The 18,749-nt window shown below is 57.3% G+C and overlaps 1 protein-coding gene across 1 annotated transcript in view; it reads right to left on the bottom strand.

Moving 5' to 3' along the window:
• GTF2IRD1 (GTF2I repeat domain containing 1) overlaps positions 1–18,749 on the bottom strand; it is a 79,891-nt gene that overhangs the window by 8,600 nt on the left and 52,542 nt on the right. Inside the window, exons 12-22 of the mRNA XM_058680548.1 lie at positions 18,565–18,602; positions 18,114–18,194; positions 17,622–17,711; positions 14,724–14,771; positions 14,159–14,224; positions 13,483–13,666; positions 11,435–11,487; positions 11,178–11,270; positions 9,988–10,071; positions 6,035–6,218; positions 5,699–5,727 (exon numbers count right to left, since the gene is read on the bottom strand). Coding sequence (XP_058536531.1) covers positions 5,699–5,727; positions 6,035–6,218; positions 9,988–10,071; positions 11,178–11,270; positions 11,435–11,487; positions 13,483–13,666; positions 14,159–14,224; positions 14,724–14,771; positions 17,622–17,711; positions 18,114–18,194; positions 18,565–18,602 — 950 coding nt within the window. The remainder of the gene's footprint in view (positions 1–5,698; positions 5,728–6,034; positions 6,219–9,987; positions 10,072–11,177; positions 11,271–11,434; positions 11,488–13,482; positions 13,667–14,158; positions 14,225–14,723; positions 14,772–17,621; positions 17,712–18,113; positions 18,195–18,564; positions 18,603–18,749) is intronic.

The raw sequence follows: 18,749 nt of genomic DNA, 5'->3' as shown, positions 1-18,749 counted from the left end.
GACAATGGGGTGGGGAGTGGGGAGAGCATCCGAGGCCCAGGTTCAGCCTGACCTTTCCATCGGTGGGGGAAGAAAACGCAGCTCTTCCCTCTCCCTCTCCCCTTGCGTACACAGGGTGCCTTTGATCTTGACCATGAGGGCCCCCTCCTCCTTGTCTTATGGGTCCCCAGCCACATACAGGCCTTTAAGTGAGATAGAGACCCCCACTCAGGCTGCACAGGGACCCGTAAGGATGCCCACATGTGAGGCGGGAGTAGGGCGCATCACAGGGTCTGGCTCAAGTCCAGCTCCCTCCTCTCGCCCACCCTGGGAGGCAGCAGGTGATGGCTCAAGTACTTGGGTCCCTGCCACCCATGAGTGACCCGGATGGAGGTTCAGACTCCTGGTTTTAGCTTGGCTCAGCCCCGGCCTTTGGGAGGTGAACCAGTGGCTGGAAGTGCTCTCTGCTTTTCAAATAAAATAGGAAAAAAACATATGTCTGCTCCCTGCCATCTACAAAGCCAATCCCAGGCCCCTGTCTTGGCGACTATACTCTTATCTCTCCCTGCGGCTGCCTGGGGGAGAGGTGGCAGGTGACACAATGTAGGGGTTCTTGGATTCCAGAGCTTACAGGGGGCAGGATCCATTTCCCCTTCCTCCCCAGGGCCTCAGAAGCTACCATGACCCTGACCTTGAACCCAAACTCCTTGCTCAGTCTCTTGGCTGGCTCCAGGTGCTTCCCAGCAACAAGTGGAGTGGGGCTCATTCCTGCGGGAAAAGTCGGGTGCCCCTGAGCTCCAGGATCTCACCCTCATCCGCCTCTCTCCTCCCCATTCTTGATGAGCCCAGCATCTGGCCTGGAGCCATCCCTGCCCTTGAACTCACACCTAGATGACCTCACCCTGTTCCAGGGCTTGGAAATACCAATTCCACGTTCCTGCTTCCCCAAATGACACTTCAAGCCTGAACAGCTCCCCTGCTGGCTACTGACGGCCCCCCACTCTCCCCCAATGCCATGTCCCCACCTCCTGTCCTGGCTCAAGGGCAGTGTGGTCCTTTAGGGAGCTCAGCCCCAAACCCGATGCCTTTTTCCCACAGTCCACAGCTGACTTTGAATTCTGCTGCTTTAGCATAAAACACACCTTCGCTCTGTGACTCACAGCCCTGTGGCCACAGACAGGACTGGCCCCCACCTGTCTGTAGCATCGCACCTGGGCCAGGGAGCCTTCCAGGAGGAGAGGGAAGGGGAATGCTTTGGACACAGAGGTCAGGATGCCATTTGGGAGTCCTGGCTCCTCTGCTGCTGGTCCTGCTTCCCGGGGGGAGGGGGGGCAGCAGACGACGGCCCATTTGCTTAGAGGAGCCCAGCCATCCACATGGGAAACCCGATGGAGTTTCTGCCTCCAGGCTTCCGCCTGGGGAGTGTGAGCATTTGGAAAGCGAAAGAGTGGTTGCAAGTGTTCTCACTCTCTCTGCCTTTCAAATACAATGGAAAGCACATTTTGAGAAGAGCCAGATCTATTTGTCCTCTGCTTGCAATTGTGCCGGCAACTTGGCAACTTGGTCCATCGGCACAAGCACCCTGTACACTAGCATCCTTCCTTGTTTCCAAGGCCCCTGGCATCCGTGCCCCAACACCCTGGCAGGTGACCCCAGGGCTTTGGCATATGCCCCCTCAGGCTCGGTATCACCCCCTTTGGGCTGGTTCTCCCAGGCCCCTTCCTTGGCAATGGCCTATGGATCTTCCACAAAGAAGCATGACCTTCTCAGCACTGGCAGCCCGCAGGCACCACCCTTCTCTGAGCTCCCAAGGCAGGGTCAGACCCACAGCTCCATCCCTGGTCCCAGGCAGGTGCTCCCAGAGTCACCACATGGCCCCTCATCACCTCCTGCACATATTGGAGCAGCCCCCAGCCCTCGTGGGCTGGGCAGACACAGCCCATGCAGCAAAGGCATCACAAGCACATGCCCATGGTCAGTGCCCTGGCCCCCTGACCCCTTTTACTTTTGTAGCCCAAGACCCATTTCTCAGCCAGCAAGGGTCACCCCCACAGCATGGATCATATTCCAATCCAGAAGGTGGGGCTCAGTCCAAATGGTTCCTGGAAGGTTGTGGGGTTTCCAACTGCTGTTCCCCACCCCTTCTTGTGGCGGCAGGGAAGAGCTGCCATGGCTTCTAGGGAGGCCTCCCCCACAACCAGGAAAAGGGGGACAGTGTTGTGAGGGGTGATTCTAACATCCTGTCTTGGACCCGGCGCAGCTTCCCGCTTCCCCAGAAATTCGGTTATCTACCAATGAAATGTAACCTCACATTTTACTTGAGAATCCCACCCCGCTATCCCTTGTGGCCCCTCCCCCTAGTTCCCACCCACCTACCTGTGGCTCAGACAATCTGTCACCAATCCCTTGGGGCCCCGGCCACAGCTCCTCCCAACCAACTCCCCATGCCCCTCCCACACCTTGCGGGCTCACCTGGGCTGTTGAATGAGCCTTTACACGTGCCCCCTCCCCTTCTCCAGCCTCTCTCCCATCCTCCATCCTGCCCCTTGCCCTGCCCTGGCGCCCCATCCTGCCACCAAGGGTCCCCTCTACTTTTCTCCCCCTGCACCCCCGCTGCCATTCCTACCCTGTTGGAATAAAAGGACCTCCTAATATCTCATCGCGTCTGGTGTTTTCGGTTTAAGGATTTGGCTGCGGGAATTATCTGCGCGTAACAGCGTAAGCACTTTAAGTGCATTTTAAAACCTAACAATTCTGACGTCCCAGAGTGCCAGGACCCACTCGGCGTCTGCAGAAAACAGGGGGAGCTGGGCCGGACTTGAGACTGGCAGCTGGACCCCACCCTACAGCCGCCAGCTTTTCCAGGGCAGGCGGGAGGGAGAGTCTAATTAACAAGCCGAAGCAGGATAATTAAGTGGAGAAACGTGGCTGGCGCAGGAGCCGGGGCTATCTTTAGAACCTTGAGAAAGGATGGTTTTGAGTTCCTGAAAGCTTGATGGAATTGGAAGGGAGCAGGGGGCTGGGGAAGGCTGGGTCAGAGGGAGTCGGTGTGCGACTGGGAAGAATGAAATGACCAGCAGAAGGGAAGAGGGTGGGGGGGCACTTCAGAGGGCACCCCTGTTCCACAAGACCACATGGAAGCAGAGGTCCAGAGAGTGCGAGTTAACTCAACCAGGATCACAGATGACAAGTCAACTCATCCAGATTCACAGGAAGTTAAGTTATCCAGGATCACAAATAGTAAGTTAACTCATCCAAGAGCACAGGAAGTTAAATTTATCCAGGATCACAGATAGAGCTGGTGTTCTTGCCCTTACGACCGCTCAGCTCTTTCCACAACACCCCACTTCCCCCACCCCACCATGGCCCAGGAAAGGCCCCCTTTTCTAGGAAGTCCACCCAGCACAGTTCCTCTGGATGGAGGTGGTACCACTGCCTTTGCAGACCCCCTGCCAATGGGATGGCCACCCTCCACCTGGCAGCTGAACTGGGTCGCAGGTGGCACTGGGCAGAGTGAAGCTGAGAGGTGACAGCTAGCCAGATATCCTTAGAGCAGACTAAGCGAGGACCTCCTTGACAAAGCTGCCCCCTCCTCCTCCCACTGGCACTGTGTGGCCTGCCAGGTGCTCCAGGCTCCTCGGCCGTGGGGGCGTCAGCGGGAGAGCTTGCCAAGGCCAGGCCTGCAGGGTCCAGTCCACGCTGCAAAGCCAGGCCTTCCAGGCCCTCCACGCTCTGGCCTGGCCGGCCTCTTCACCTCGCCGCCTCCCTTGCACTCCTGCTGGCTCAGCCCTCCTCCTGGCTTTGGCCTTGGTTTACCCACCCCCCACCCCCATCCCGAGGTGCCAGACCTTGGTGTATGCAAGGAGATGGAGGCCCAGGCAGGCAAACCAGACTTGCTGGAGTCACACAGGAAGTCGGCAGCTCTGCTCTGCCTCTGGGGGCGGGGGGGGTGCCCTGCTTTGGGGAAGGGGTGATGGGGGCAAAGAGGAGAATGAAGAGGAGAGGAAACTGGCCTCGGGGCCAGGAGAGCTTGCGTTGGGCAAGAAAGGGAGCCTGGTACTGGGCAGCAGCGTGAAGTGGATTGGGTGGGAGGTGCCACCAGGCCAGGCCCTTGGCCCCAGACCCTTGGCTGGGGGAAGCCCCCTTGCAGAGAGTCCTGGAAGAGGTCACCATCCTATTCAACCTCAGCTGACCCTAGGGACGTGCAGCTCCCTCCCACCCAAGGCTCTTCCAAACCACAGTTCTGGAATGTTCTGCACTGCTGCCTTCCCTTCAGTGAGGCCCAGAAGGACACACTGCCTCCTCTCCCAGCATATGAAAATGGCTGCCTCACTGCTCCTGCCAGAATCAGTTCCTCTGACCTCTAAGCTCCTCCTGGGGTAGCCCAGAGGGCGGCTGTGCCCAGGGCACTGTCTGCTGGCCCCAGCCCTGAGGGCTCTTGGGCTGCTGCCAACCACTCACATGACCCTAAAGTGTCTCACGAGCTTGTGGGGCTGGCTTTGGGGACAAGCCCAAGTGTGACAGTTCCAGAACTTTCTGTCCTGATACCCCAGTGCCACCTGCTGTCAGGGTTCCAGTTTCCCTTGCTAACTTCCACCTCTCAGTCCGTTCCTCATGTCTGCTGCCCACCAAAACGTAGCCAGTTCCTGGCAGGCCTCGGTGCCCTGCCAACATCTGCCAACCTGCTCAACACCAGTCCCTGCTGCCCAGCACGGCATGCCCATCCCCAACACCCCCCCACACACCTCCCCTGTACCTTTCTGCCTCACTTTCCAACCCTCAGACGCTGCAGGGCACCACGGCATGTCTTTGCTGTGCCTGCCAAATGCCCCGCCCCCTCACATTCTGTCCTTGGCCATCCAGATGAGACCCTGACTCCAGACATCACCCCTCTCTCACTTTTTCATGGCCCAGAATCTTTGCACAAGGCGACTCCTGATGACCTGGCCCCCACTTTAGGTGCTAACTTCCTTCAGCCGTGGCGATCTAACATCAACCTGCAGGCCCACCCCCAGCTGCTGTGCTTTTCTCCCGGCCCCACACCCTGTGTTTTTACTGAGCTGTCTCCCCCACTAGTCTCCAAGCACCATTTGTCTGGATCCACTTCCGTGGCACAAATAACTAAGACATTCATTCCTTTAGCCATGAACCTAACAGGAGACAAGCCCAGCAGCAAATGTGAGAGCGGATGACAGCCAGGAGGGGGCAGCAGAGAGCCACATGGGGGGATTCGGCCTTGGCTTAGGTTGGGAGATTGCCCACAGCAGAGGTGGGGAGCCTGGATACTGGTGCACAGAGACCTGTATCATGCAGGACTGGGCAGCTGCCCTCACGTTGCAGCACGGAGCTCCGGAATTCTCTCCCACCCTGGCAGGAACCTACCTGCGCCTCAGGTGGGCACCGGGGTCAGCCATGAGGAGGAAGCCTGGCCCAACCCCTCCCTCCTCAGTCCTGACTGAGATGCCAAAGTCACCAGCCCCTTTCTCTGCCGTAGGGAGCCGGGCAAGACTCCAGACTCCAGACTCCCAGGCCCACCCCCATCCACTGGCGGCAGGTGTTCAGGGCTATCTGGGAGAACACAAAGGCTGGGGCTGGTGCTTGTCCCTGGCCTGCAGAACCCATGTCCCTCAGTGCGCTCCGCTGCGGCTTCTGGCCCCCGGTCAGCACCCCAACCTCCCGCATGCCACGCAGCCCCCGTCCCAGAGCTCACGCCTCTTACCAGGCTTTGGAATGAGTCCCTGGAAAGGCCTGGAAGAGAGAGACAGAGGTGAGGGGTTAGGGGAGGGCTGGGGAAGTGGAATTTGGAGCCCATCCAAGGGGGCTTACTGCCATGCCCAGGGATGCTTCAGCAAGCACAGGTAAGGACGTCTGGGGTGTACTGCCCTCTCAGGGGCTGCCCTTGTTGTGAGGACTGTGATGGGGGTGCTGGTCTCCATTTTTGGGGTTCCTTATCTCTTCAGATGGCTGGCTGCTCCTCTCTGACCACCCCCACCCCAAACCCCAGGCTCTAGGATGGGGCCTGCAGGTGCAAGCACCTCCCCCTCCCCCCAAATACCTGGTGACAGTGAACTTGATCTTGTCGGCCACGGCGAGGATGCGCTCCAGGTTCTGAGAGCCGAAGGTACAGGGCTTCCGGAAGGGGATCCCGGGGGGCAGTCCCTCGATGATCACAGAGCCAGGGTTGCTCTTGATGCGTTTGTAGGGGACCTGCACTGGGTACTTGATGCCCAAGGCTTCCCCTGTGGGGCAAGAGGGGGAAGTCCTGTCTGTCAGGGATGAGGGAGGGGGCAGGCTGTGTGCAAGCAAGGTGCATTAGGGCCTAGCAGAGTGCTGGCAGGGATTGGGAGGGTGGTACTGGGAGCTGGGGGGGCTGGGTGCGAGCTGGGCAGGGAGTGATGGGTCTCTGCCTGACTGCCAGCTGTGAGGCCACCCCAAGGATGGCACCTATGGGCAGCCAGTCTTTCCCTGTTTTGTCTGATTCTCAGCCTGCCTCCACCCTGCTCCCCTTGGTCAGCAGAAGTCGGGCCCAGGGCAGCAGATGGCACCTGGGGGCCAGGAGGCAGGGCTGGGCTAGGCAGCAAGGGTACCACTCAGACCTCATGTTTCCTTTTTGTACCCAGCTTTGGCTTGCACCTCTCAGACTTGGGCGGGGCCCCTCATCAGAGGCTGCCCATTTACCCTGGGGGCATCACTGACAGTGACCTTGCCCGCATTGCTAGACGCCCCCCGTCCACCCCCCGCAAGCCACGCGGCAGGTGAGCAGTGGTTGAGCCTTTGGGTGCCACCTGCCGATGTCTCTCTCTGGCACTGAGCAGTAAACAGCTATCCAATTTCCCTTTTCACTTTGGTTCCCAGGACACTCAAGAGCTTCATCCGTGCTCCCTCACGTAGCAAGAACAGCATGCTGGCATCTTCCTGTCTCCCCTGGCTTCACGTCATGGACCTAACCTGATGCGTTTTTAAAAGCAAAATAGAATTCACAAATCTTGAAACTCACCCTTTTTTTTTTTTTTTAAGATTTATTTATTTTATTGAAGTCAGATACATAGAGGAGAGACCGAGAGGAAGATCTTCTGTCTACAGATTCACTCCCCAGGTGGCCGCAACAGCCGAAACCAGAAGCCAGGAGCCAGGAGCCAGGAACTTCTTCCGGGTCTCCCACGTGGGTGCAGGGTCCCAAAGATTTGGGCTGTCCTGTGCTGCTTTCCCAGGCCACAAGCAGGGAGCTGGATGGGAAACAGGGCAGCTGGGATATTAACCAGCGCCCATATGGTATCCCGGCATGTGCAACACAAGGACTTTAGCCACTAGGCTACCACACCAGGCCCTGAACTCACCCTCTTGACTCCATATAGAACTCAATGATTAGTTTTTGAAAGACGTATCTGAAAATCAGAGGAACACAGAGACAACGATGGAGCAAGGTCTTCCATCGGAGTCAGGAGCTTCAGCTGGGTCTACCATGTGAATGCAGGGACTCAAGCTGATACAGGCAGAGTGCTGGATGGACAGTGGTACAGCTGGGACTCAAACAGGTGCTCCCATGTGGGATGTGGGCTGAAATTAACCTGCTGTACCACAGGACCGGCACCATCCGTGATGTTGGACAGCCACGACTCTCCTGTCCAATTCCAGGAACGTACATCGTAAGGGAAAGAAAACCCCATCTTTACTCATGACCACGCCCCCTTCTCCCCTTCCCCAGACGTTTCTAAGAAGGTCTGGCCCCATTCTGATTCGTTCCTGCCGACTTGTGCTATACAATGAGGGAATCATTTCTGATATGGAAACATTGCTGACAGAGATTCCGCTGCCATCCCCATCGCCTCCCGCGGCCCCATGGCTCTTGCATGACCTGCAGCCAACCATGGCTCTTGCATGACCTGCAGCCAACCAGCAGGGAGCAGGTCCCTCTGTCTGCACAGACTGCAGGCAAAGGAGACAGATGGCCAGAGGTCTCCCAGCCGCTCTGGCTCAGGCGCTCCCTAAATGCCCGGAAGGGTTGACACCAAGCGGCAGAAGCTCCTGTCCAGGGAGCCAAGTCTTTGAAAAAGCATTTTGTGCTGCCCCTCCACCCCCGCCCCCAGGGTGTCCGTTAGCAGGGTGTCCGTTAGCAGGGAACGGGCGCTGGTAGCATTCTGCTCATTGGCACACAGGTGTCCCAGAAAGTGGCAGCTTTTCTCCTTAAAGACTGATTGGGAGGCAGTTACAAAGAGAGAGAGAGACAGAGATACAGAGAGACAGAGATTGATCTTCCATCCAGCTGGTTCACTCCCCAAGTAGCCACAACAGCCAGAGCTGAGCTCATCCGAAGCCAGGAGCCAGGCACATCTTCCAAGTCTCCCATGAGGGTACAGGGTCCCACGGCACTGGCTACAGTAAGTGGCATTTTAACCCCCACAGATCTGGCTGTTTTAAAAGCTGTGCAGGGGCCCAGTGCGACAGCTCAAAGGCTAAATCCTTGCCTTGCAAATACCAGGATCCCATATGGGCACCGGGTTCATGTCCCAGTTGTTCGACTTCCCATCCAGCTCCCTGCCTATGGCCTGGGAAAGCAGTCGAAGACGACCCAAAGCCTTGGGACCCTGCACCCATGTGGGAGACCTGGAAGAAGCTCCTGGCTTTGGATCAGCTCAGCTCCAGTCGTTGTGGCCATCTGGGGAATAAACCAGAGGATGGAAGATCTTCCTCTCCATCTCCCTGTAAATCTGCTTTTTTAATAAAAATAAAGAAATCTTAAAAAACCAAACCAAACCAAACCAAAACTTGTACAGGTTAGATGACTGGTTTAGTGGGAGAGAAGTCTGTTAAGATACTCCTGGGCCTAGCAGCTAAAGTCCTCGCCTTGGATGCACCGGATCCTATATGGGCGCTGGTTCTAATCCTGGTGGCCCACTTCCCATCCAGCTCCGTTTGTGGCCTGGGAAAGCAGTCGAGAATGGCCCAATGCTTTGGGACCCTGCACCGATTGGGAGACCTGGAAGAGGCTCCTGGCTCCTGGCTTTGGATTGGCTCAGCTCTGACCTTTGTGGTCACTTGGGGAGTGAATCATCAGATGGTTGATCTTCCTCTCTGTCTCTCCTCCTCTCTGTATACCTGACTTTTCAATAAAATAAATAAATCTTAAAAAAAAAAAAAGTAAAAAAAGACACCCCTAGCCATGTCAGAGATATCTGGGTTCAATCCCCGACCCTGGCTCTGACACGAGCTTCCTGCTAATATAGACTCCAGGGCAGTAGTGATGGTTCAGGTACATGGGTTTCTGCCGCCCACGTGGGAGATGTGGATCAAGTCAGCATCTCCTGCCTTTGGCTCCAGCTAGGGACTGTGGTACACATTTGGGGATTGAACCAAGTATAGAATAGGAGTCTGTCCTTATCTCTCTCTGAAATAAAACAGAAATCATAGGGGCAGACAGTAGTCTGGATACAGATGGGATGGGTGGCTCTCCTGCAGCCATTTTGCCAGTCTGAGGTGCTACCCACTCTGTCGGTATACACCCCCTCAAGGCATCCCTGAGGTGCTGTTAAAGGAAGACGGCAGACCCTGGCCAGACACAGGGTCTGCAGGTCCCTTGACTGTGGACTTGGAACTCGCCAGACAGTGAGCAGGACCCTGCTCTGCCCACCTGGCCTGCAGTCCCATGACTGGGTCTTCACTCTTGAAGTTCCAAAGCGCCCCCCACCTCCCGCCCCTCCCTGTCCCCTCTCCCCCCTACTCCTGCAGCCTCACAGGCTCACCTCAGACTGGTAGCCCAGCCCTGCCCAAGCCACCCCCTTCCCTAGCCTCTACCCTCCTCCCCCACTGTCCTGGCTGCTTCAGTCACACAGCTGCGGCCCCTCCCCTACCATGTTCATGGACCTGCCCCAGGGCCTTGGCACAGCCACTCATCCAGCCTGGGCCTCACTACCCTGCCCGTCTTTCACCCTGTTATCCAGCCCCTGCACCCCGCCCCTGGGTCCAGAAGGTACACTCCTCCCTAGTGGTCCATGCAGGACCCCGGCTCACCGTATTTCTTGTTAAACAGGTCCTGTACTTGTTCCCTGAGCGTGTTGGCGATGTCTATCCTGGACAGTCGGGTGTCGTAGTTCTCTGCCAAGGGACAAACAACCATGGCTGTAGGGTCGGGGTGCGCAAGCACGTGCCCAGGACTTCGAGGAAAGCTTTGCAGTTCGTGTGTGTGTGTCCGTGCGTATGCACACGAGGACATGCGTGTAGGGATGCCTGCACAGGGACACATGTTCTCCCAGAAACCCTTGCACTCTTGCCCAAGCTGCTGGCCAGTGGTTGACATTTACAAACCGTCTATTCAAGATCTGAGCCCCAGGGGTGCCCCGTGCCCAGGGTCTGCAAGCCAGGGGGCAGGGAGGGGGCACACTTGGTGGACCAGATGGCTCGGCTGGATGGGGTGGCAGGTGCAGTCCCCCGAGAGACAGCGATGCTGCCTGGTGGGCTCCCAATGGACGCTGGCTCCTGTACACAGGGCTTACAAGGTCCCCTATAATCCCCGGCTTACACCATGGAGTCCCTGGACACATCTCCCTCCCAGGCCCCCTGCTCTCCGTGTGATCATCCTCATGGAGGGAGGTGTTTGGGCAGGGGGTCCTGCAAACCAATGGAGGAGTATGAGGAGAGAGACAAGGGCTCTCCTCATTATAGAACTTTCTGGAAGGAGTCTGAAGGCAGTAGGTAACGACCTCCTGGGATTCGGCATCCCTCCCCCGGGAGGCTGGCCCTTCCTGCCACCTGGTGTGCCATCTGGGACCACGCACGGCCAGCCTGAAGATACCCATCCTTAGGGACACACGGGCTGCCCAACCCCAGCATGGAGGACACTGTTTATATCCATATCGTTTCACCTGTGGGAGGGGGCCTGCTTAGGTCACTGCCTGTCCTCCAAGACCCTGGAGCCTTCCTAACCACTCCCCTCTTCCGCCTGGGGACCTTGCTGTGGTCCTTGCCCATCCACCTCTCTCTCCTCTCCCTCCTTCTTTCCTGCCTCCACCCTCCTGGGCTCCCCCTGATTTTGCCTCTTCCTTCAGGGATCCCTCCTGGGTTTAGTAAACACCCAGTGCAAAGCCAGCTGCTCCCGGGCTTGTGTCCAGCTTCCCCTGCGCCGTGTTTATGGCAACTCAACTCCTGGCCCGGGCCACCTCCACCCCAAGCAAGGTCAAAGTCAATGGCACCTTCCACCTTACCTTGAAAGCTCTGTCTCTTCAGGCTCTCATCCACCAGGGGGTCCCCAGCATCTCGCTCTGGGGGCGAGGGAGAGAAACCAGGGTAAGGGGGTGATCCCGGGACCCCCAGGTGACATTGGTAGGGCAGAGGGGTGAGGCAAACCAATGTGTGCGCGTGGTGGGAGGCGACGGGCCACCAGGACAGAGGAGGCAGGGGGAGGAGGAGGTGGCGGAGGTCAGGCCCTCCCACACCCACCATGTGCCCGGCCCGTGACAGCTACCTTGAGGGTCCGTGACATGTTCCTTGGCGCCGTCTGTGAGCAGCTCAGGCCTGGAAAACAGCACAAGTGGGGTCATGAACAGGGTTGCTTGGAGTGCCCCCAAGGTTGCCCAGTTCACCCTTCTGAAACTCAGGCTACAGTGCTGTGCAGTGGGGTGCCCGGGCTGCACGATGCCAGCCAGCCTGGGCTGGGCCGGCTCATGGTCTTGCCCTTAGTTCCAGGGCCCTTGTGTAATGGGGACCAGGTTATGGTGAAGCTGGCAAAGCTGATGTCTGCAGTGCCAGGAATCCACATGGGCACTGGTTTGAGTCCCGGCTGCTCCACTTCCCATCCAACTCCCTGCCCGTGGCCTGGGAAAGTAGTAGAGGACGGCCCAAAGCCTTGGGACCCTGTACCTGTGTGGGAGACCCAAAATAAACTCCTGGCTCCTGGTGTCGGATGGGTTCAGTGGTTATTTGGGGAGTAAAGATCTTTCCTGCTGTCTCTCCTCTCTGTAAATTTGCCTTTCCAATAAAAAATAAAATAAACCTTTAACTTTTTATTTTATTGGAAAGGCAGATTTAAAGAAGAGACAGAAAGAGAAAGATCTTCATCTACTGGTTCACTCCCCATGTAGTAGCAATGGCCAGAGCTAAACCAATCTAAAGCCAGGATTCTGCTGAGTCTCCCACGCGGGTACAGGGTCCCAAGGCTTTGGGCCGTTCTCGACTGCTTTCCCAGGCCACAGGCAGGGAGCTGGTTGGGAAACAGAGCAGCCGGGATGCGAATCAGTGCCTAAATGAGATGCCGACGCTCGAAGGGGGAGGATTAGCCCTTTGAGCCATCATGCCAGTCTCATAAAAAAAAAATCTTTAAATAAGAGAGAGATTTATGTATTTATGTGAGAGGCACACAGAGACTGCCATCCACTGGTTCACTCCCTAGATGGCAGCAACAGCTGGAGTCGGGCCCAGTGGAGGCCAGGAGCTCGATCTGGGTCTCCGTGTACAGTACTGGAGCCATCACCCAGTAACTCTCCCAGTTACCTTACCTGAGCCTGGATCAGCAGCGATGAGTGGGGGACTCAACCTGGCACACTCATGTGTGATGTGGGCAGTTCCAAGGGGCAGCTTAGCTTGCCAATGGGGGAGACCTTCTTCGGGGGTTGAGGCCAAAGCCAGAGCCTGTGGTGGTGCATGGCCATTCATGCAACAGGTATCAGCCTGCGCATTGGCTCTAGCGCAGCTGGGAACACAGAGTCAGGGCTGGGAAGAACGCAGCTCAGCACTGCTCTGCCCCTCCGGTCTCCAGGGCTGGCATCTAGTTCCCCTCTCGCTAGGGGGAAACTGAGGCCTCAATAATGGAAGTGACGTCTCTCCAACTACTCTGGAGAGCCAGAAGCTGAGCATGGCTCCCGTGTTGCAGGCCACTGGGGTTATGGCACTGCTATCCCCTCCAACGTAAGGGCCACCTGCTGCCAAGGTCATGGGGTTAAAATGGGAGGAGCCTGGAAAGTCTGGCTCCTCCCTTCCCGCCCCCTTTCCCTGAGGGACAGCTCTTTTATCTCAGCCTAACCTGATCCTATGATTTCCTGCCCCTTTGACAAGCAACCCGAGGCCATCGCTGCTTTGCAGATGGGCACAGTGGAGTGGATGGGCGGGCAGAAGGGAAGCCCCGCCTGGCACCTGCTCACCACACGTGCTAAGCCACTGCCTCCCAGCCTCCAAGGGCCTCGGCACCAGCCTGCACCTCTAGGCATGCCCAGGAAGGTGAGGGTCCCAGATGAGCGGCGCAGCGGCGGCGGCTACCCATTTCACTTGCGAGTGACGAGTGCCCACTTCCTTGTCACTTGCAAGCAAACCATGCCTCAAGTTCTAGGTCGAGTCAGCGACACTCACACTCAGGAAGCAGCAGCAGACATGGTGTGAAGTCATCCTGGCCCACCTGCCTTTCCTGTATTCTCAGTAACCGTCACCACCTGGTCCAGCGGGAGATGCCCGAAGGGACGAAGGAGCAGCCCAGCAATGTTCCCACCCTCTGCCCGCCGTGCACCTGGCCACTCTCACCTCTTGATGACAAACTGGATGCTGTTGCTGGCTTCCAGGATCTTGCGGAGCTTGGCGATGCCAAAGCAGTTGGGCCTACGCAGGGAGATGCCCTCGGGCAACCCCACCACGAACAGCTCCTCGGGGTGCATCAGGAACTTGGAGTAGGGCACCTTCACGGGCTCTGACGTGCCGATGGCCTTGGCTGTGGACACAAGAGCTACTGTAGGCCTGTGGGTCTGCCTGCCCACCACAGGGCCCCCAGCAGGCACCTGCACTGAGGGCGACACCCACCCCCCCAATCCCATTCAGGGACCAGATCTCTGTGCCCGTGGCCAGCGCAGAAGTCCCTTAAGGGTTTGCCAAGATGTGGCCATGACCCCTGACCCTTGTCTTCACAGATAACCCCAAACCACCTATGGATAGCAATTTCCTGTGTCAAGTTTCTGGAAGACTCCGGATAGAGAGCAAGTCACTGGGTGGGGTAAATGCAGATGCGGGAGTGGGGAGGAGTGGCAGCAGCCAGCGTCTCAGTGTGTGCAGGCATCCTGTAGTGGTGCTTGCAATTCCACAGATGAACCCTGGGGCTAGGGGTGCCTAATGGTGCATGGGCCCCATCCTCTCCTGGTTCCCTGGGGTGGGGATGGAGGGAGAGGAGAAGGCAGCCAGTCTGTCTGTCCCATGTTCACATGCTCACCATATCGTGTGTTGAAGAGCAGCTCCACCTGCTTCCGCAGGGGTCGGATGACGTCCCCGTGCCTGTCTGCAAGGTGAAGAGCCATCAGGTGGGCCTGCCCCATCCCCCCGAGGGAAGGCAGCTGCCCCTCTGGGAGGCAGGTGGGCCGCTGACAGGCTCACGCTCTCTGGGCTCACACAGCCGCATGTGAAACCAGGGCCAAGCGGAAGGTTCTGGCGGTCTGGGAATGAGCGCCAGCCTTTCAATGAGAGATGCTAACTGCGAGGTGCTTACTAAGCCTGCAATTCATCTAGGCTGCCACCAGGTGACAGTATCAGCAGGCTTTAGGATGTGCAATAAAATCCTGTGAACTTCTCTTGGGGGGGGGGGGCTGCAGTACCTGTGATCAGGTACAGGTGCACAAACTTTCCTCCCACCTCCTGTAGTCCCTAGGGGTTCCCCTTCTCCAAGCTGGGAGGGACGAAACAAGGGAGAGGGGAGAGACAGATATAGAGAAGCCAGGGAGGGGTAGGAGATGAGTGATAGGGGTGGAGGGAGGGATGGTGTGAAGCGGGCACATCCTCACCCTCCAGGGGCCGCTCCTCTGGCCGCGGGTCCTCACTGGGGCCTTTCTCTGCAAGAGGATGGAGGACACCACTGTCATCACCTGCTTCCTGCCACCTCCCCAGGCAGCCATGGTCAAGCAGGTTAGAGCAGGGAGGGGCCGGCTGGTGGACCTGGACAGCATCCCCAGATGGGGATTGTTCAGGTGCCCATGTGGCCTCCCAGAGAGGACAGCAGGCTGGGACCTCCACCCAGGTCTCCCACATAAGTGGCAGGAACCTGGATGCTTGAGTCATCACTGCTACCTCCCAGGATGCGTACGAGCAGGAAGCTGAATTCGAAGTGGAGCCGGGACTTGAACCCAGGCTGCTATGTGATGTGTGGGTGCGGCATCTTAATGGCTGTTTTATGAGCTTAATGCTTCATTCCGGCTTTAGGAGCAGAGCGGGCAGAGACCACGCTGGGAGGTGGCTGTGAGCCGTGCTAGGGAGCCGAGTGGGCGCTCCCACGCCGCTCGGAGACCTGAGACCTGCAGGGCCAGGGGCTCAGTTGCCCACTGCAGGCACCGGCTCAGTGACAGTCTAATCCCCCTTTGTAGCTGCTGCTGCTGCTGTTCCCCAGGTCCCCGCTCCCCAGTAACTGCACTCAAAGGGACAGTTCTGGGAAACCCCGTCCCCATAGTATAAGTCGCCTTTCCAGTATTTCTAAATGCATAGAGGCCAGAGTGGGGATGGAGGGTTGAGGTGGGCTAGCAGCAAGGCCTGCCCAAGCAGGGGTATGGGATGCAGGGTCACAGGACCTGCATTAGTCACAGGGTACCCCCATATCACCCCTAGAGCCGCGGCCTGAGTGGCAGAACAGGGGTGGGTCCCTGCTCTGAGCCGTGTACCCAGGAGCGTTTGGCTCGCAGCCCCATCCCTTCCACCAGCTGGCCCCATGGGAGAAGACAATGTGATGACCTCGGTGAGCTCTTGTGGCCTCCACTTCTAGAACCTTCTCTGCAACAGGGATGTTCTCCTCCATTCTAGGCTCCTGTCTTCTTCTCTCGCCCCTGCCAGGGCACGCAGGTTGCTCTGGTTTATTTACTTTTCTCCTCTGGGGTCACCACCGAGGGGCCAGGGTGTGGCAGCTTCTGGTTGCACAAAGCACTCTCTGGGCCAGACCTCCTTCAGCCATTCCCTGGTCCTCCCGCCTTCCTCCTCCGCTGGTCCCCAGGCATAGGCTGAGCAGCCCTTATTTGAAATGCTGAAGCCCCCGTGCTCCAAAAGCTGACACTTGGTGGGTATCAACAGGATGCCACGGTCACACCATGAAACCGATTCGTGCCCACAAGGATCAGAGGAAACATGGTGGAAGGTGCTGTGGCTCCGAGAGTTAAACTGCTTTGTAAGACCAGCATTCACATATCGGAGGTGCCGATTCGAGTTCTGGCTGCTCCGCCTCCGATCCAGCTCCCTGCTAACCCACCTGGGAAAGCAGTGGAAGGTGGCTCAAGTGCCTGGGTGCCTACCACCCACATGGGGGAGCCCTGGATGAAGTCCCTGGGTCCTGACTTTGGCTTGACCCAGCCCCAGGCACTTGGGGAGCCATTCCTCGCTGCTTTCTCAGGGGCATGAGTGAGGGAGCTGGACTGGAAGCGGAGTAGTGAGGCTATGAACCAGTGCTCACATGGGATGCCAGCACTGCGGATAGCGGGTTACCGTGCAAAGCCACAACATCAGCACCCTTTCTGTTCATTTAGGTACCGTCGAGGATGGCTTTGCATGGTACCCTTCAGCCATGCCCACCCAAGCCAACCTGAGCCACAGGACAGCACAGTGTGCATGCGCCTATCAGAAGGCTTCCTGGCCTGGCTCCGCCTCTCCTAGTTCCAGAGTGTTCCAAACCTGAGGCCTGGGAACCCTCTCATCACTTCCTGCCACACCCATGCCTTCAGGCCTAGGATCCGAATCCCGTTTCTACTGATTCATTTCCTAAGAACTTGAAATACCTACACTTTCTCTTTTTAGTAACTATGCCACTTACCTGTTGGAGCTGTGACTTTGCTATCTGACGCTCATTAAACTTGTGCAGATATGCTAAAGCTTACTAAAACCAAAACACAGGGAGGCTAAGCCACCACCTGCAACACCAGAATCCCATAGCAACAACTGCCAGTTTGGATCCTGGCTGCTCCACTTCTGGTCCAAAGCTCTCTGCTAATGTTTCTGCAAAGGTAGCAGGGGTTGGCCCAAGGGCTTGGCCCCTGTACCTATGTAGGAGACCCGGATGGAGTTTCTGGTTTCTTGGCTTTGGCCATATGGAGTGTGAACCAGCAGATGAAATCTCTCTCTCTCCGTATTTCTGTCACTCTGCTTTTCAAATACATAAATCTTAAACAAATAGTCTTTGAAAGTTTGCTGCACCTCTCACCCTTCTTGCTTGGGTTGCCCCAGGAGTTTGCTCCTTTTTTAAAAAAAAAAGATTTATTTTTATTGGAAAGGCAGATTTACAGAGACAAGCAGAGACAGAGAGAAAGATCTTCCATCAAAGCCTTGGTCAGAGCCTGCCTGGCCGCGTGGGTCCCCTGCAGCAGCCAGGGGGTGCCCAAGGGGAGCTGCTCCTCACCCCAGCCCCACCCCCCACCAGCGAGGCATCTCAAAAGCTCCAAGGTCCCACGCAGCGCCCCCAAGTGGAAAACCATGCTTCATGCAGACTCACTGAACACATTGCATGAAACATGCTTTTAATGTCACAACTTGGGTTCTATCCCCAAAGGCGGCATGTTAGCTGCCTGCAGAATTATAGATTTGAGGAAGTCTACGAAGCCCTTGAACAGCTCGGGGCTTCCTGGACATCCACTCAACAGCCAGTTCCTCTCAGAGCAGCACTTCAGGGGACCCGGCCCTCCCTCAACCCCTCCCCTATCTCCATATCTCACCGGCCAGCATCTCCATCCCGTAACCAGAATCTTCCGAGGGAAGGTGTCCAGGCATAGAATCCGCCATTTCCTCTGAGGTTGGAGAAGGGTCTGGGAACAGAGCTCCGAATGACAAAGGCACTTGCCGCCTGGCCCACACTGTCACCATCTCTGCGGGACCCTCCCCACTCTCAACCCACCCCAAGTTCTTGAACATTCACAGACTCAGAAGGGGCAGGCGGGGTGCCTGGCTGTGCCAAGGGCTGAGGAGGTCACGCCAAGGTTAGCCTCTGGGGTCAAGTCCATGCCCTCCTTGTGGCAGGTGGGCTCTGGGGGACACGGGGTGGGAGCGGGTCCAAGTCTTTCTACTGCCATGCCTTTTTCCAAAAAAAAAACAAAACAAAATAAAACAAAAAAATCCCAGGGCAGAGACAGGACTGGGGAGCATGCGGGGGGCAGGTGCGCTGGCCGGGGTTGGGGGCACCCTGCTCTAGGGAGGGCCCCCCGTCTCACCTGGGACCGTGACCTGGATAATATCTAGATCTTCCGGCTCGATTTTGATTGGCCTCAGCGCACCCACCTCCATGGATGTTCCTGAAAAGAGAAGCAAGGAGGGACCCGGTCAGGGTAAGTGATTCTAGAACACTGTTGAATCTGTGACTTGTTCATGAGCCTCCTGGCTTCTGCCAAGGCCATAGAGAGGGGTCAGACCAAAGCCTGGGGACTCCAACTCACTGACCTGATGACTGGGGCCCCCAGAGGAGAAATGGGGGAGTCACAGATCATCGGGGATCTGTGTGGGACCCTTCATTCCCCCACACGGAATGCCCAACATGCACTGGCTCTCTGGGGATGGGGCTAGATGGGCAGGGTTATCCTCCCTGCTCCCTGCTCAGGGTGTGTATGTGCGAGGCTAATGCCAGGTTCACCCTGAGACACAGTCCCCGCCCCTGCAGCGCCTCACCTGGCCCACAGTCTTCTGAGATGCTGCCCTTGTCCAACCTGCAAAGGAAGAGAGAGCAGTGACCAGGGGTCCTTCTGCAGTGTCACCATCCCCACCGTACACAGTGACCACACCACCCCAGGGTGCTCCCCATGCCTGGTCACCGAGACCCCCCAGCGCCCTGTGTTCTGAGACTCCTGCTTCTA

This window comes from Ochotona princeps, chromosome 24 (assembly GCF_030435755.1).
Source record: "Ochotona princeps isolate mOchPri1 chromosome 24, mOchPri1.hap1, whole genome shotgun sequence".
Lineage (NCBI taxonomy): Eukaryota > Metazoa > Chordata > Mammalia > Lagomorpha > Ochotonidae > Ochotona > Ochotona princeps.
Note: the sequence above shows the minus strand (reverse complement) of the source record. Positions and strands in the feature narration are given on the sequence as shown.